The sequence below is a fragment of the Helianthus annuus genome, chromosome 11 (assembly GCF_002127325.2).
Source record: "Helianthus annuus cultivar XRQ/B chromosome 11, HanXRQr2.0-SUNRISE, whole genome shotgun sequence".
NCBI lineage: Eukaryota > Viridiplantae > Streptophyta > Magnoliopsida > Asterales > Asteraceae > Helianthus > Helianthus annuus.
Genome location: NC_035443.2, coordinates 13,209,982 through 13,227,998, shown reverse-complemented (window position 1 = coordinate 13,227,998; position 18,017 = coordinate 13,209,982). Strand labels below are relative to the sequence as shown.

At 36.5% G+C, this 18,017-nt stretch overlaps 1 protein-coding gene and 1 long non-coding RNA gene across 7 annotated transcripts; both read left to right on the top strand.

The window, feature by feature from the left end:
* The first annotated feature begins 2,705 nt into the window (after nucleotides 1–2,705).
* LOC110889670 lies at nucleotides 2,706–6,622 on the top strand. Of its 6 annotated transcripts, XR_004872091.1 has the most exons (6): nucleotides 2,710–3,163; nucleotides 4,229–4,577; nucleotides 4,666–5,255; nucleotides 5,348–5,451; nucleotides 5,788–6,059; nucleotides 6,242–6,622. It is a non-coding gene; the product is annotated as an uncharacterized LOC110889670 (long non-coding RNA). The 6 variants fall into 6 exon arrangements; XR_004872090.1 differs by having other exon boundaries at nucleotides 2,706–3,163; nucleotides 5,334–6,059; XR_004872089.1 differs by having other exon boundaries at nucleotides 2,707–3,163; nucleotides 4,666–4,768; nucleotides 4,921–6,059.
* An 8,456-nt stretch (nucleotides 6,623–15,078) lies between these two features.
* LOC110889671 (tryptophan aminotransferase-related protein 4) lies at nucleotides 15,079–17,086 on the top strand. The gene is made up of 5 exons (XM_022137235.2): nucleotides 15,079–15,405; nucleotides 15,569–15,863; nucleotides 15,963–16,240; nucleotides 16,337–16,617; nucleotides 16,782–17,086. Exons 1-5 carry the CDS (start codon nucleotides 15,104–15,106, stop codon nucleotides 16,994–16,996), a joined length of 1,371 nt encoding a protein of 456 aa, XP_021992927.1. The 5' UTR covers nucleotides 15,079–15,103; the 3' UTR covers nucleotides 16,997–17,086.
* The last annotated feature ends 931 nt before the right edge of the window (nucleotides 17,087–18,017 follow it).

Below are 18,017 nucleotides of genomic sequence, written 5' to 3'. Positions count from 1 at the left end.
ACTAATGCGACTAACTCAACCATGCATGCAACAATAAAAAATAATAGCACAGAACTAAAAAAAGATGCGAATTTCAGTGGGCCTGGACGTTGGGTTAGCCCATCAGCCTAGCAGGCTTCTTAATAATCCTCTTGGGGCTTTCTGCGATTGGACCAATAACACTCTCCAAATGGAGAGTAGTAACAATATATGATTATATGTATGGTACAAACTCAAGAATGTTAGATAATAAATTAAACTTAATATTATGTAGCTTTATTTATATTATTATTTAGAATTCTAGGTAAACGGTTGCAATGATAACGGTTAACCGTCACAACGTTTCAACAACCAACACAACCGTTCCTTTTGTATATATATCAAAACAATGTAACTTGATCATTATCAAGACATTCAGAATTCCTTTCGAGTTGTCCACATCAGTTTTTCTTCTTGTTCCCACATTCACACTCTGTTCTATTGTTCAATGGTGACACACAATGAAAACCAATTCATCGAACACCGGTAATGCTTCTGCTGATATGAAACCGGTTATCCAACATAGTGGTTATCAGAGCCACGGTGGGAAATCGAAGAAAATCGATCGATATGATACGATTCCGGGCACAACCGGATGAAGAACAAAACAGAGGATACGGAGACGAATTCAACCCCGATCGCACAACTCCGCGATCACGAATGTTTGCAAGAATGAAGCGAGAAACGATGCCATGAAAACACTGTTCTGATGAAATGAATGAAAGATGAAGGAGGATGCGATTGGAACAAGAAAAACCGTGAAATAGCGAACGGAATAGATAAGGATTCCCAGAAGTTAAAATATGGACAAGTAAGTTTCCCAAGTTCCAGCCATGTGAGGGTTGAAGACGGCTATGGTATGGGCCGTAGTATTCACGCAGACGGGGAACCATTCAAGAGTACCATACGGGGAAAAGATGAAGTACCAAGCGTGAATTTCGCAACACGTGCAGATGACGAAGAAGACGTTCGATCGAAGAAGGTAATCAAAGCGAACTTTGCGGGTCTTACAATCGGTGGTGACAGGCTGATGTTTAAAAATGGTAAGATGCAACAAGACAAGGATGGTTATTACAATAGAGAAGAGGACAAGGATACATAATCAAGAGAGAAATCGGTGGATAACCGACGACATCACAAGAGAAAGAATACAGAATATAGTGATGATTTTAAAGATGATTGTGAAGAACAAGAAAGCAATCGGACACGAAGAATTACAATGATAAAGGATGTGAACGCAAAAGACATGATGCTCTGTTTTTTTTAAAGAAGTTTATACAGGAGTCACTTCTGCAAATAAATCCAAAATAATGATAAAGAGAAGAAAGAAAGATTTAGTGAAGAACTTTAGCGACAAAAAAGGGAAGGCCTTAGCATAGCAGAAGAACTTTTAGCGACAGATGGACTATTAGCAATGAAAAGGAGATTTAGTAACCAGAATTACCTTAATTTCTGGAAGTTTAGAAGACCTACAATGGAACGGAAAACAAGGGAACAACAAGCACATTATTGCCATCGACTACCAGGTCATACAATTCACAATGGTTATATCAAATTAAGAGATAGTAGGGTCTATGATGAATTTAAAAGGGATTATTTGGATTCTGATTTTGTTGTATTAATGATCAGTCAACATCATAACTAATTTCAGAAAATTGACACAATATTAAGTGAACTTGAATTTAACTTATCACCCACTAAGATATGCACAGATCGTGGCATATTTAAGAATAAGTTTTTTCAAATGGTGGAATTGTTTGATCCTGTTGTTATCATCGAAAAGGAAGGTGGACACAAACGAGTCAGGGAGTATAACTTGTGGGTCGTAATGGCCAAATATTTTGGGCTAGATAACAGCGATAATGTTTTGGTTCGAATTCTATATGCTCAGTACTTAACATTCTGGAAAGGTATTATAGAGATTTTAAATCTCAAAGGGCAAAGATAATTAAAGAATCAACTTCAAATGAAGCACAAGATGATCGGCAAGGATATGATAAGGAACCGGCTAAGGGAGTGGGACCCACAAACGAAGACGCTTACGCTCTCTATCCTGGAGGCTACTGGAATGTTGCACAAAGACTGATCAAGAGGAGGAGGTTTGATCTTTTCACAGGCTGTCAAAGCTATGAAACACTACTAGAAAACTAAGCAATTGTGACCAAAATTTGCGACCAACACAAGACAGTCGGAAAAGTACCGACGTTTTTGCGACCAAAAGCAAAACAGTCACAAAACTAAAAACCAACACAGATTCGGTCGCAAAACTGTTGCAAATACGAGAAAAATATAAAAAGCAAAAGTTGCGACCGTCTAAAGCGGTCGCAAATAATAGAAATATATAAAAAAACCAAAGTTGCAACCGTCTAAAGCGGTTGCAAATACGAGCAATATATAAATGGAAAAAGTTGCGACCGTCTAAAGCGGTCGCAAATACAAGAATATCTAATGTAAACAATTGTATACGAAACATTAAAAAACCATCGCAACGCACGAGCATAACCCGCTTATTATTGTTAATAAAAAATAAAAACAAATATCTTATTAATTAGAAAAAAGTAATTTTTAAAAACAATAGTAAGTTATTTAACATTAACATTATATTATATAATAAATAAAACATGAAAAAGTTATTGAAATTCACAATTTAATCCACTCATACAAAATGAAGGGTAAAAACCAACGTTCTACGTCTTCTCTTCTCGATTACAATATACCCCTAATTCAAAACCCAAAAATCTTCAAATTTTCACCACTTCGGTTCTAAATCACCAAATTCCCCAAATTCATCCATCAATTCACCAAAATTCGGATCCTGTCGCTAGAAAGACACAAATCCGGTCGATCGTCACTCATCTCCGACGCGAATCACCGGCGATGCACATGAGATGCTTTTCCTCTTTTATTCCCCAATCTACTATCACCATCAGCAGGCGTCATTTTAACAAATTTCTAGGGTTTCTCAAGCTCTTTCAACAGTCGTGATTTCTAGGGTTCATCCTGATTCCAGTATGATGATCAATCTCTATTCTAATTCAACTGCATCTTCTTCTTCCATTGCTTCTATCGGCTCTCGGATTCGTGTCAATTATAAGCTGGTTATTGTTACGGCATTGAATCCAAATAGCTTTTCAGTTGCTTTCAGGTTATTAGATCTGTTTTCTATCTTGATTTCGATATGGATTTGGTAGAAGTTTAAATGAAATTGATTACGAGTTCAATTTAGGTTTATATGTGAATCTAAATTCAATTCTGAAAATTTTAAGTAATATAGTTAGATCTGAATGTAAGCGTCCGTGATCTGCTTCCATGTTTCGTTGTGTATGTGGATTAGGTATCACATATGCATGTAGACTATCACATTTAGTGATTTGTGTAGAATGTTTTATGCATTCTAGTTCTAGTTAGGGTTTTTATAAGATTTGTGAGATTTTAGGTTTAGTAAATGGATTATTAAGATCACAGGATGTCCGGATCCTTTGATCTATATCGTATTTTTACACATAGATGGAATGATAATGGGATAATATGGATCTACGGTTTCGAGAGCTATCGATCGATAACTGGATCTTGATTTTACGTATAATTTGTATATGAAATGATTTGTTCTGTTCTGTTCACATTTTGCTTTGCTGCAAATCGAACAAGTTTTCATCTGCCTCGGTTTCGTAAAGTAGATCAATATATTAGGTGTGACATGATAACTTCATGTTATTATATATATACACACACAGAGGTTTTTTTTTTACTATGATCATGATTAGTGTGAGTGTGCGACACAAGTAATGTTTTTATTTTTACATTTGAGTATGTCTATACTGTTTCATAACATGCCATTTTAGAGGTAGTGTATTACTGTATTAGTGTATGTATAGGAGTAGTTGTATAGCCTGAGATTGTCAGTTACCTTTCGGTTAGTCTGTTAGGTAGCTCCATTGTAGTTCGTTCTCCTATATATAGAATAGAGCTTCTCATCATACATTTTGATTGATTCGCTTTCATATGAGATAGATGAATTCTTGGTGACTTTAAGTGTAACGAAATCTGGAGAGTAGCAGTGTAGGACAACCTTTAAAACAGTGGCGGATCCAATGTTTTTCATTACGAGGGCCAAAAACAGGTCGTGTAAATAAGGGTCGGTTCAAAGAAGACTAGATAAATAATCTAGTCTTCTTTGAACCGACCCTTATTTACACGACCTTTAAAACAGTGGCATCTCACATTGTTGGATATCCACGTATGGGCCCCAAGAGAGAGCTGAAATTTGCTCTCGAATCGTTCTGGGACGGCAAGAGCACCGCCGAAGATTTGCAAAAGGTGGCTGCTGATCTCAGATCATCCATCTGGAAACAGATGTCCGATGCTGGCATTAAGTACATCTCTAGCAACACATTTTCGTACTACGATCAAGTTCTCGACACCACCGCCATGCTCGGTGCCGTCCCCGCAAGATACAACTAGAACGACGGTGAAATCGGTTTCGACACTTACTTCTCCACGGCTAGAGGAAACGCTTCGGTTCCTGCTATGGAAATGGCCAAGTGGTTTGACACCAACTCGTAAGTTCCGTAACCACACTGAGGTTTTCGTATGTTGATTTGCACCGTAATTTGATTGTTATACTGTATGTGTTCTGATGTGCTCCAGCTGAAGCATTCAAAACGCTAACTTCCTTGCCTGGCGTTAGCGGTTACACTTTTGATTTGGTCCGTGGTGAAAAGACTCTCGGTTTGATCAAAAGCAGCTTCCGGTCAGGCAAATACCTGTTTGCAGGATTTTTTTTCTTCCTTTCATGCTTTTTTACGGATTTATTATAATTAAGAAAGTCAATGTATATGGATGTTGACTTCCTATAGTAATTCTGGGTGGACTTTATGTTTTCTTATTCTTTTAATTGCACAGGCTTTGGATTATTGTATAAATGGGTGATCACTTAATTCTTGATTTGAATCGCTTGGTGAAGCCTGTGGGCGGGGAAACCATAAAAAAGACAGAGGAGATGGCGGGCCCCACATCTTGCACCGATTTAGCTCGTGCAGTTGATGAAAACGGGCCCACAGATGATGAGGAACAAGCACCTTTATTAGCAACAGCAGAATGTCGTATTTGTCAAGAGGAAGATTCAGTTGAAATTTTGCTCTGGGGTCTAACAGATACATGCTTGAGTGGGAAATGTGGACTGTCTGGAACCGGAGGAAAGTGCTAAACAACAAAGAAGAAGCGCAAGCGAGAAAGAAGTAAGAACTTCCATATTAGTTTTTGTTTTAAATACCCTCAAATATACATCTTTTATTCTTATATAAATAGAGTACAAGGATTTTGCATGTAGTCTGCAGATGTGTCAGGAGCTGTTAATTTATGCCATTTTGCCTTTTTGCCCTTTATGCTTTTGCGGGGCGAACCGGTACACTCCGCTGGAGTAGAAAAAATTAGGTATTTTGAATTTTATATTTTATTTGAACTTTGGTTGGTAGCATACAGCTGAAATGGGAATTTGTTTTTACTTCAAATTAATGTTGAGCATGAAAGTATCCTATCTTAAATCTTCTACGCTTATTAACAATTGATCTATGTAATAATAGAAAATTGAAGCAGTTCCATTAGATGAATCAACACTTATTTCACAACATAACTATAAGCTTGATGTCCATGTTCTTAATAGACGCCAACCAGGAGATGTCCTTATTTCACAACATAAGTTTGGTATATAAACAATGTCTATTGCTAAATATTTGATATTATCTTTAGCTGAGCATTCTTCAACTGTAGTTTGAATGCAGGGAGTTTAGAGAATTAATTCTTGAAACTATGCCACATCACTGGGTGGTATAAAGCAATTGTTTCTCAAATTTCCTCCTTTTAATCAGTTGAAAAGTTCCGTCTTGGGCAGGATAGGTGAGATGATACACCTAGAAAAATTTCAAACTACCCGTTCCACAAGCCAAGAGGAAAGCCATCCTCCAGGAAAAGACCCAACTAAAAAGATTTCGAATTTTATCGGAAAAGCTGCAAATTTTGCTAAATCAGCCAAGAGTAAGAAGGTGAAATTCTAATAGTGATGTATTTAGTAACAAATTACATGCAGGAGCGGTATGCGTGGCCAGATCTCTATGTGGTTTGGTGTAGATATTCTTATTTGTTTGTGAAAATTTGGTGCCATTTTTCTATGCAACAGATGTTTATAAAAGCTTTATTGATAGAACCCTTCTTATGATTGATGCAGGCATCATCATATGTTCCTACATATCATCCCAACTAATGATGGCCATAACCATGGAAAAGGAAGCCATGGAGATACCGTCTTTTTAACAAATCATGGGGAGGTATACATCTTACAGTGCTCTATCTAGCAAATTGTTGGTAACTAAGGCCATGTGGTGTGATCATGTGAAGCGGTATGGCAATGGCAGCTACGGACTGGTTATAATCTACTCAACATGGGGCAGCTAACGAAGGCATGGCTAGTTTTGAAACTCTGTACCAAGTATTTGATGTTAGGATATAAACTCTTTATATTACATGTGAATTATGTTAACATAACTCGAGTTTTTGATGTTTGAGTTTGTAACTCTTAAGTGGAATGTTATTATATATATTGAAAATATGAATATTATTAGCAGGTTTAAAAGAGAAACAAGCTGAAAATGCAAAAAATAATAATACTAATAATAACAGAATTTTGCGACCGCTAAACGACAGTCGCAAAGTCTGTAAATGGCAAAGGGTCGCAAAACGGTTGCAAAAATTAGGCGGTCGCAAAACAGTCGCAACAAGTCAAAGAATGTTATAAAAATCAGGACAGTCGCAAATTTTGCGACCGTTCTTATGGTCGCAAACACAAGTCGCAGAAAATGCAGTAGCGGTCGCAACTAGGTCGCAATAGGGCAATTGCGACAAGTGTTTTTCCAATCACATTTTCAGTTGCAAAACGGTTGCAACAAGGCAATTGCGACTGTTTTGCGACTGTAAATGCGGTCGGAAATACCCGGTTTTCTAGTAGTGAAATGAAGCAAACCGATCTGCCAAAGGTCTCCAAGAAGATAGTTTAATTTAGGGGGTAGTGTTAGATAATAAATTAAACTTAATATTATGTAGCTTTATTTATATTATTATTTAGAATTCTAGGTAAACGGTTGCAATGATAACGGTTAACCGTCACAACGTTTCAACAACCAACACAACCGTTCCTTTTGTATATATATCATAACAATGTAACTTGATCATTATCAAGACATTCAGAATTCCTTTCGAATTGTCCACATCAGTTTTTCTTCTTGTTCCCACATTCACACTCTGTTCTATTGTTCAATCGTGACACACAATGAAAACCAATTCATCGAACACCGGTAATGCTTCCGCTGATATGAAACCGGTTATCCAACAAAGAAAGCCTAAAAATAATATATCAATAGTCCAACTTAGGAAGATTGCCTGAGCGTGAAAGTGTGATTACAAAGTCAGCGGGTCCTTGAGGCTTAAGTTTCTTTCAGTTCTTGATTAGTGGCATGTTGTTAGAGACTACTACCTACCACTGCTCTTCCTGAGCAATATTTCTAAAACTATTACAACTTGTTTTCATCTATTGAAATCTAAGTTGTGTTTAATCACTGACCTTCTAAAGAAACTTTTTGTTATAAAAAAATTTCCATCACAGTTTTGTTTTAAAATACGTACCACTGTTTTGGCGACGAACCTTTGAATTATTATTATTTTTTTTCATGAACATGTTGCAACCAACTCAAAATCAAATGACATTTAAATTTTCAATTCTAATCACTTTCTAATTCTTGGCGACAGATTTACGACTTTTAACACATGTGAAATAACTATAATAATGAGAACAAAACGTTGGTCATGCAAGCAGGCTATTCAATTAATCTAGAAACTTGATCCAGTTTCTTAATTCCCTGTCTTTTTCATGGCTTTTTTTAATCACAACAACCATCTCTATTCTCTTCAGATTTTGAAGACCAATATTATCTTACTAATATGCAAACTGTGATGCGAAGTTAATTAGTAATATAATAAACAGTTAAATACAAATTAATAATGAAAACACGTTCTTAGCTAATATAGTAAACACAAAATAAAAGTGAAAACACGTCGTTAACGTTAATCATGTAATAAAATATGGGCGTACCTATTGGCACCAATGTACCTATTGGCACACCAAACTCTAATTAAATCAGGGTTTACCTACCACTACAAGAATGGGAGGCCATTAGCGGCGACAGGCCTAATGTCGCCGATATTGGTCGATCCGCGTCACAGACCCTAAGACCAAACCCCAGCCGTTGATCAAAATCCTGATCTAACGGTTGGGGATTTAAAAGGCAATACCGGCGACGTAAAGTAGGTCATTAGCGGCGACAGCTGTCTCCGCTAAAAGTGTGTGTCCCACATTAAATCCTAGCCACAGAAATCTTATCCTGGTTAACCTAATAGCAGCGACATGTAATCAATAGAGGCGACAGACTGTCGCCGGTAAAAGTGAAAACGTAACAGAACCATTATCAGCGCATTTCCCTCTCTCCTCTTCACTTTTCCCCCCAAAACTCTTGTTTCCACCGCCGGAGACACTCGTTTTTTTGCCCAATCGGTTATTTTAACTTGTTTTATGTTACATTTCTTCTCTACATTTGTTATATACATGTTATAGGATTTAATTTTTGCTCTTTTTTTGTGTATTTTTGTGTTTGTGGAAGAAAATTCGGATCACCACCATCTCTTCTCCGGTCACCACCTTCACTTCTCCGGCACCACCTCGTCTCAGCGATCTTAGTCTACTTGAAACCTGAAAACACGGTTAGTTTTATATATTTTTTTTAAGTTTAGAAATTGTATAATTTTTAGTTTAGGTATGTAAATATGTGTATGTTAGGATGAATGTTTGTATATTAAATGTATAATGTAGGTGTATTTGGAGATAATGAGTATATGAAAGTCTATGCATTTATGTAAGTAGGTGTATGTAAGCATGTATGTGGGTATGTAAGTGTATGAATGAATGAATGTATGTAGGTGACAAATCCGACCAATACCGGCGACACTTGTCGCCGCTAAAGGTGTCCCTTTCTTGTAGTGTACGTTGCGTATAGGTCTATACGCAACGTATAGGGTTACTCCTATACGCAGCGTAGGTAAAGCATGGATCTCAGTGCTTGATCACCAATCATTGCACAGAAAATAAGGGTTTATATACGCTACTGTAACATTCCCAAAATTTTTATTTATAAAATATATAAACTTATTAAAAGGATGCATCATGGGTAAGTTGACCAATGAAAATATGAGGTATTTTAGGCAAGTGTAAGAACCATTTAATAATTTAATTATAAAAATACATTATATTTGAAACTACTCTGTTTTTAATGAAACTTGTTTCAAAATGTAGATAAAAATATACTCGTCCTAGTCCTAATGGCATATTTATTATTTTACAAAACGTCATATTTTAGAAATTATAAACGTCAAATAAGTGAAGTAGTTAAATTAATTATAATAAATAATATATTAAACCTACAATTGAAATTCATTTATGGAATTACATGCTTACGTTTGCATGTATAATTTAAAAAGAAAGAATCAAAAATTTGTATTAGGAATTAATGGGGTACGTGTCTTACTAAAATCAAAAGAGAGAATTTTAGGCTTATTAGAATTGCATGGATAAGAAGAAAATTCAATGATGGATGGATACGTGGACAACGTATCTAAGTTTGGAGACTATATATAGAATTCTAAATCAACATATTATGTGCACATTCACTTTCGGCCTCCTCTCTCTCACTCTAGAATTCTATTTTTCGTCATAAGAATAATAAGGTCCTGTCCCGTTTTAAGTATTGTAACTCCTGATCATTGATGCTATGTCCGACTAACGTAGGGCCCCATAACGTATATCAAGGCTCTGCCTAAATTAATTGGGGTTCTGTCTCGTGACGTAGGGATAAAGTAGAATTGGGTTACTATACTTAATGTGAGTGCACTATATATTTCATTAAATAACCCAGGAGTGATACCCAAAATATAACAACCCTCCTAAAACACCCCTGACACCCTACACTTCCTAAAATACACCCCATACATGAAAACGGGCCCCAAATACATTAAATAGTATTAAAAATAAATGAAAAACAAGTTGAGGCGGGCCGCGTAGAACCCACCCCAACCTTACGCGGGCGGTATAGAGGTCAAGATCTAATTTCGTTGATTTGTAAGTTCAGGCGGGCCGCGTAAGACCCCCGTTAGTTTACGCGGGCCACGTGAGATCAAGATTGTGGCGCAGCCCGGTGCGGCCACGTGGCCCAACACCCGGCAAACCTACTCGATGACTCAGTCCAGCTACGCGTTAACTAGAGTTGACGCGGGCCGCGTAAGGCCTTGCCTTATTTTACGCGGGCCGCGAGAAAACCCAGGAGAAGCACTATATAAGCAGGCCATTGGATCTTCATTCGAATTCGTTCAAAATCATTTTCTTTCTCTCAAATCTAAAGTGTAGGCATTATACTCGGGTCTAATATCCCCCCCCCCTAATTAGCGAAGCTTTGCCTCGTTGTAAGTATCATAACCCCTGGATACGTATCAGATACTCTGCCCGATTGATCTAGGGTTCCATAACGGCTGTCGTGGTTCTGCCCGACGTAGTCGTTGGAATGCCATCTCGGGGAGGGTATTACTAATGTTGAAATGGGTTATTATACTAACACATGTGCATTGTTTATTTAATTAGATTATAACCAGGAAGTCACAAAGGAAAGCCCTATAATAGCAATGTGAGTAATCCTCTTTTTGTTAACTATTTTTACAAAACCTTAAATATCTTTCCATGCGAATAACAGTTATTGAGTATTTATAAGAATACAATTATAGTGGGTATGTCGGGGTTTTGTATACAAAATTTGTTACCACCTGGCCAAGGAGTAACATTTCCACAAGTTGAGTATGACAGTACCACTGATGTTAATTGTTATATCTTGGAAACAAATGTAATTGCGGATGCGCCCTCAATACTGTACACTGTGACTTTTTATTTAAACTTGATTAAACTGGGATTCACTCACCAGTATTTTCTGCTGATAAAATGTTTTTAAACACGTGTTTCAGGTAACTTAGTGTGAAACCAATAAAAACCAGCTGGAGAGCACTGAAGGCTTGGAAAAGTGGCAATAAAGTTACCTAAAATAAAATAGGTGTTTTTATTAAACAAAATAGGATTTATTCCTATGAAAACGTGTGTACTACAAACTTGAGTTTTACCCATGTGTTTAATGTTATAAAATGTGGTGGTTTACTCTGATAAAATATTTTCTAACTACGGTCCTGATGAAAATTTCCGCTGCCAAATTAGAAAATAACAAGATACCACCGAAACTGGCTAACGGCCGCCCGTTCCCGGGTTATTGTAGCAGGAGGGGACGGGGGTTGTGACAGTTGTGTATAGCTCTATACGCAGCGTATAGCTCTATACGCAGCGTATATATAATCTGAACTTTTGGGGTCATTTTGGTGGGTTTGAAGCATCAGATTTTTACAAGGTTTATATACGCTGCGTATAGAGCTATACGCAGCGTATATAACCTTTCAGAATTTGGTTTCGTCATTCGGCATATTTGTGGTATAAATTCTCACCCGGTTACAACGTTAACTCGCTTAAAATATATAATGAGTTAAAAATTTATAATGTTTTTTTTTATTATTTGGTCAACGTCGTCGTTAATTTATTTAGTCGATGTCGTCGAAAAGCGTATAATGTTAAAATTTTGAAAAGCGTATATACGGTTCAAATACTATAATCTTAAATAAGTGGAAGTACCCCGGTACTGTTCGAATATGTTACACCGTTTAAAGCAAAAGTTATATATGTACACCAAAAGTTTGATATATACAGCAAAAGTTTGTACATACATAACAAAATGATAAAATACTATGGCAGTGGATCCTGTGGATCCTGCTGCTGATCGCATTCCGCATCTGGAATGTAGGGTCGTGGAGGTAACCCGTCACGCTGTCGGCGCTCCTGCAGCTCCGCAACCACCCACTCTAACATATAGTTCTGTCTGTCAAGGTCGCAACGTAGCCGCTGATATGATGGGTCAGGACCAGGCCAAACATGTCGTGGGAATTGAGGCGCCCCGGGTGGTCCACGCAGCTGTAGTGGCTCCCTTCGTTCTTTACAAATAACGGCATGTGCGATACAAAAAGACTTGTTGGTCGACGCCAAACCCACAACCTGGTCAAATGGCATGTTGTAGATGTGTCTTTTGTAGGTCGCGTCGATCAACATCACGTGCGGGAATGCACGCCACATAGTGATTGAATGAGGATGAACAAAGAAAAGATCTGTTACCACATATGTTTTGGGTTCTTGTCGGGTGTCGAGGCTCATAATCATCATACAGTGGTGTGTTACGAGGCTCATAATCAAATATTGAAGTCCTCATTACACCCATTAATGACCATAAGAACACCAATTGGTTATTACATAAATCGTTAAATTAACTACTAAAATTCATATCATATGTTCTACTACTTATTCCACACAAAACCAAACTAACATTTTCCATTATCATCCACAACAATCAATGAATTAAATCGACGAACAATCTAAGGCTCGTATCTTCCAACCGCTATCTCTTTCAATATTCAACTAAATCAGGTAATTACAAAGCCTAAACTTATTAATTTTTTGAGCTCTTCAAAACTCCTCTATCCATTTCTGTGATAGAGGGCATTATAGTAAACACGTTCTTAACTAATATAGTAAACACAAACTAAAACTAAAAATGAAAACACGTTCTTAACTGATATTGAAATCTAAGTTGTGTTTAATCATTGACCATAGTTCTAAAGAAACTTTTTGTTATAAAAAAAAAATTTCCATAACAGTTTTGTTTTAAAATACTTACCACCGTTTTGGCGACCAACTTTTGAATTATTATTATTTTTTTTTCATGAACATTTTGCCACCAACTGAATTCTAATTCTTGGCGTAAATCACTTTTAACACATGTGAAATAACTAAAATAATGACAACAAAACGTTGGTTATGCATGCGAGGCTGTTCAATCTATCTAGAAACTTGATCCAGTTTCTAATTCTTGGCGTAAATCACTTTTTAACACATGTGAAATAACTAAAATAATGACAACAAAACGTTGGTTATGCATGCGAGGCTGTTCAATCTATCTAGAAACTTGATCCAGTTTCTTAATTGCATGTCTTTTTCACGGCTTTTTTTAATCACAACAACCATCTCTATTCAGCTCTAGTTCTATGACATTCAAAATCACTATACTTATATCACAATTTTGAATGGAATAAACACATTGAAACACTATATCTTTCATCTTATATATACAACTTATTATATGTTTATTAACCAGTATCTAAATAAATGAGATTCACCATACAAAGTTTTCCTTATATTTGAGAATACAACTACAAACCGGGTCAATCTAAACATTAATGCCTTAGTCTGAAAGAAGGCTAATAAAGTACATGTGACTCCTTCAACAAATATAAAGGTACACATTATGAGTCAGCTTTAATTTACCCAATGAAAACGAAAACATAGCCTTTGATCATAGGATATCTCGGGACACCGTTGGTAAATACGGGGCCATGGCAGCTGCACTTTATTTGTCTAGTTTTTTTTTTTTTTTGGTTGTTGGAACCATGACCAATTGATCAGGCAATCATCATCTCAGACAACAGTATCAAGTATCAGCACATGAGAGTAACTATTGAATCAAACACATTACTAAATCATATCCACAACTTGTAATCCTACTACTCTATTAACCAAAGTAAAGTAATTACTAACACCTTATCCTAATTTCTTATAAGAATGTTAGGTACTTACAATGATCGAACCTGTTAGGGGCAATGAGAGAAGATTTGGTGCCTTATACAAATAGAAGTGCACAAGGAAGATCGTGATAACATAAATAAGACAACAACAACAATAAAGCAAAGTTGCACAAATGCTTTGAGAACTTGTACACTATACTTTCTTCTCACAAAGCAAAGTTGGTTTTATAATAGGTAATATAATATAATATAATATAATATAGGAAAAAAGTTGAGAATTAAGAGCCAAAGTTCAATGTGCCTTCTTAGAGATGAAGATAAGGACCATTGGCTCTCACCACCTTTACAAAATTCACCAGAACATATCTTCCTTTAAAATCATACTGAGCAAAAGTAGAAAAATTAAAAGAAATACACACTTAGAACAAAGAACACATAGGTGGTTAACATAATTACGCATTGACAGCGATTACCTTCAATTATTAGGCGCCTCTGACCACCAGCCACTCTCACGCATGGCTTCATGATGTACCAACTACGCGATGAGCTGATCTACATAAAAATGGAGAGATTCAGAAAGAGCTTACCATTCTTGTCAGAACCGATTCAAGTCTCAGACGTTGCGGTTGTTCAAAATCATCTTCAAGTTTCTAATACTTATCTACATAACAGTTTTGTTTTAAAAATACTTATCACTGTTTTGGCGACAACCTTTGAAATATTATTATTATTTTTTTTTTTCATGAACATTTTGCCACCAACTCGGTTCTAATTCTTTGCGACAGATTTACGATCACTTTTAACACATGTGAAATAACTAAAATAATGACAACAAAACGTTGGTTATGCATGCGAGGCTGTTCAATCTATCTAGAAACTTGATCCAGTTTCTTAATTCCGGGTCTTTTTCATGGCTTTTTTTAATCACAACAACCATCTCTATTCTCTTCAGATTATGAAGACCAATATTATGTTACTAATATGCAAACGACTGTGATACGAAGTTGATTAGTAATATAATAAACACTAACTAAAAATGAAAACACGTTGTTAACAACGTTAATCATGTAATAATTAAATATGGCTTACAAAAAGAGTATAAACCCCACACTGAGCCGCCCATCTTGGCCATCCAATATCTAATTACATATGAGATTCACACGTACATGAGCTTGACCGGGTGGATCATACCCCGTTCCACTATATATATGTAATGACAACGTTTCATACTGCATCTTCAAGCCTGCAAAAATCTAAGTGACCTACGAACAAAATGAAGAAATATTGTTATGGAATATGTTTCTTAATTTCAGTAGCAATCAATATATTATTTAGTATACATCTATATGTAGGTGATGGTCCGAATCAGGAGATTAGTTGCCGGTCGTCATTGACATGGAGCGAGAAAGCAGCCGCAGAGGCGGAGGCGGTTGCAGCAATCTCATGCTCCGGCCACGGTAGAGCATTCCTTGACGGTTCGATATCTGACGGTCAACCTGTTTGTGAATGCTATGGTTGTTACAGTGGCACTGATTGCTCAGAATTGTCTCCAGGATGTGCTGCTGATGCTAATAGGTATATAGATTTCTATTGCAGATGTCGGACAAACCAAAAGATAACTACTTATGTAACGTATAAATAAATATACATATTTATTATGTCCATTTCCAACACAATATACATATGACATTATTAAAATTTATTCTTAAACCAGCTGTAACCTTTATGCATCTTGCAGTGGGGATCCTATATACCTTGAGCCATTCTGGATGCAAAATGCAGCGGATACTGCAGTCGTCATATCGGGGTGGCATCGTATGAGTTACGAATATGCTGATGACCCTATGATGTCACCAGAGCTCGACAAGTACATTCGTAAGCTACATTCAGTTGCCGGGAATGCGATCACTCAAGACCGATACATTGTCTTTGGTGTCGGGTCGTCCCAACTTCTAAGTGCAGCTGTTTATGCGCTTTCCTCTCAAAACTCTTCTTCACCATCCAACGTCCTGGCTTCCACGCCGTTCTATCACGTAAATATCTATCTATCTATATAATTACTTATTATATATTCCAGTTGTATGATTTCTTTCTAATTATATAGCTTTTGTTTTTTGGTGATATACATACAGTTGTACAAGGATCAAACAAGGTTGTTTAACTCGAAGAACTTTGTGTATAGAGGAGACACAAACTCATGGCAAACAAATAACACGGATGTTATTGAATTTGTAACCTCACCAACCAATCCAGGTGGGGAGTTGAAGAAGAAATCGGTTACAGGAGGGAAGACAATACACGATCATGCCTATTTTTGGCCACAGTTTACACCTATCCCGGGCCCTTCAGATCATGATCTCATGATTTTTAGTCTTTCTAAGCTCACTGGTCATGCCGGTACACGCTTTGGGTATGTTGTTTACGCCGTTCTAGCTTCTAGTTTTTTTCAATTATCATCTGTCAGGTATATATTGAACATCTTTCTTTGTACGTTGATTATATATAGATGGGCGATTATAAAAGATAAAGACGTATATGACAAGGTTTTAAACTATATCTACTTGGCTAATGCGGGGATTTCAAAGGACACTCAATTAAGAGTTTTAAAGGTTCTTAAAGTCGCAATGAAAGCAGATGGAAAACCCTTCTTCGAATTCGCTTATAACCAAATGAGTGACCGTTGGAATAGATTGACTTCTGTCTTCTCAAAGTCAACAAGATTTTCAATCCAGCCAAGACATCCTTTGCATTGCAATTTCTTTCACCAAACTAGGCAACCATCTCCAGGTAATTTTAATTTATAGGAAAATCTGGTTACTTATTCTAAAATAACAAGTAAAACTTTTTTAACTTTAAAAGAAATTCAAAACTTATAATAAAGCTAGCTAGTATTTTGGTATATTCTTGAAATGTTTGATATGAACTTATGGTTTGATAAATAATAACTACAGCCTATGCATGGGTAAGATGTGAAAGACAAGAAGACAATGATTGTGCTGCAGTGCTAAAAGCCGGCAAAATCATCGGCCAAAGTGGAAGTACCTTTAGCGCCAAAGATCGTTATGCACGACTTAGTCTAATTAAGAGCCAAGATGACTTTGAGCTGCTTATGCAACGACTGACCGAGCTAGTGTCTCTTGAAAACCACAACATAGAGATAATGTGAATAGCTAAAATGAATTCATCATAGTTTATAGAAACTCTTTAGGACTTATGAAGATTAACCATCTTTGTAATATAAACTTGTTAGGGTGGTTAGATTTCACGCAACTTAATGGCGTTGCTTGTAACATCTAATAGGTCAAAAATAAAATATGATTCATTCTCATTTGTAAAGTTTGACGTTTATCATTTTTATTTCTCTTAATTTATCTGATTCGTCTGGTTACAGAAAGTAACTTAAAATCCCTTGTCTTTTTTAACCTGTCTCTCATAGTCAGGGGCGGACCTACCCACGATGGTGGGTGGGCAGCCGCACCCCATGAAAAAAAGGTGTTTAGTGCTAATTTTCGTCGAAAATCCCATTCGCACCCCTTGGATTTTTTCAACTGCACCCCTTGAAAATTTTCCACTGCCCACCTTAGAAAAAAATATTATGAATTATAAAAAAAAATTAAACACCCATTATTATGAATATATATGTATATAACATAATTTGTATAATTATTCTTTAACCACTTCAGCCCCGCTTGCGGTGTACACATATAATGTATATATGTGTCGACCCCGCGGGGATAAAAGTGCAATTGCACTAATTTTAACGTTATTTTACTAATTTTGTGAAAATAACGTTAAAAGCAGGGACGCTTAATCATGCATCATACAGTGACGTTGATAGTCGAAAGACAAAAGGGTACATGCACTTATCGGCCTTTTTGCCAAGAGTTAGCGTCTTATGTCCAAGGCTTAATGCAAAACTACTATGAAGCTGGGGGTCTCACTGGAAGCAGCCTCTCTATTTCTTCGAGGTAGAGGTAAGGCTCTCTTCATTTTACCCTCCTCGGACCCTATGTTAGCTTTGCTATTGGTGTGATTTACTGAGTATGATGATGATGATTCTTTATGTGACATCTATGCCTCTGCATCCATCAAACAAATACCAAATTTATGAAATATTGTGTTTCATACTTGGGATTTGTAAAAATATGTGTAGCGTTTGCACATATCAATTCATGTTCGATTTCAAG

Bases quoted from the DNA above. Each gene is read 5' to 3' on its own strand.
- LOC110889671 (XM_022137235.2), top strand. From the start codon at position 15,104: ATGAAGAAATATTGTTATGGAATATGTTTCTTAATTTCAGTAGCAATC. The intron at 15,864-15,962 runs GTAAATATCTAT...ATATACATACAG, and splicing joins CTTCCACGCCGTTCTATCAC to TTGTACAAGGATCAAACAAG. The intron at 16,241-16,336 runs GTATGTTGTTTA...GATTATATATAG, and splicing joins CATGCCGGTACACGCTTTGG to ATGGGCGATTATAAAAGATA.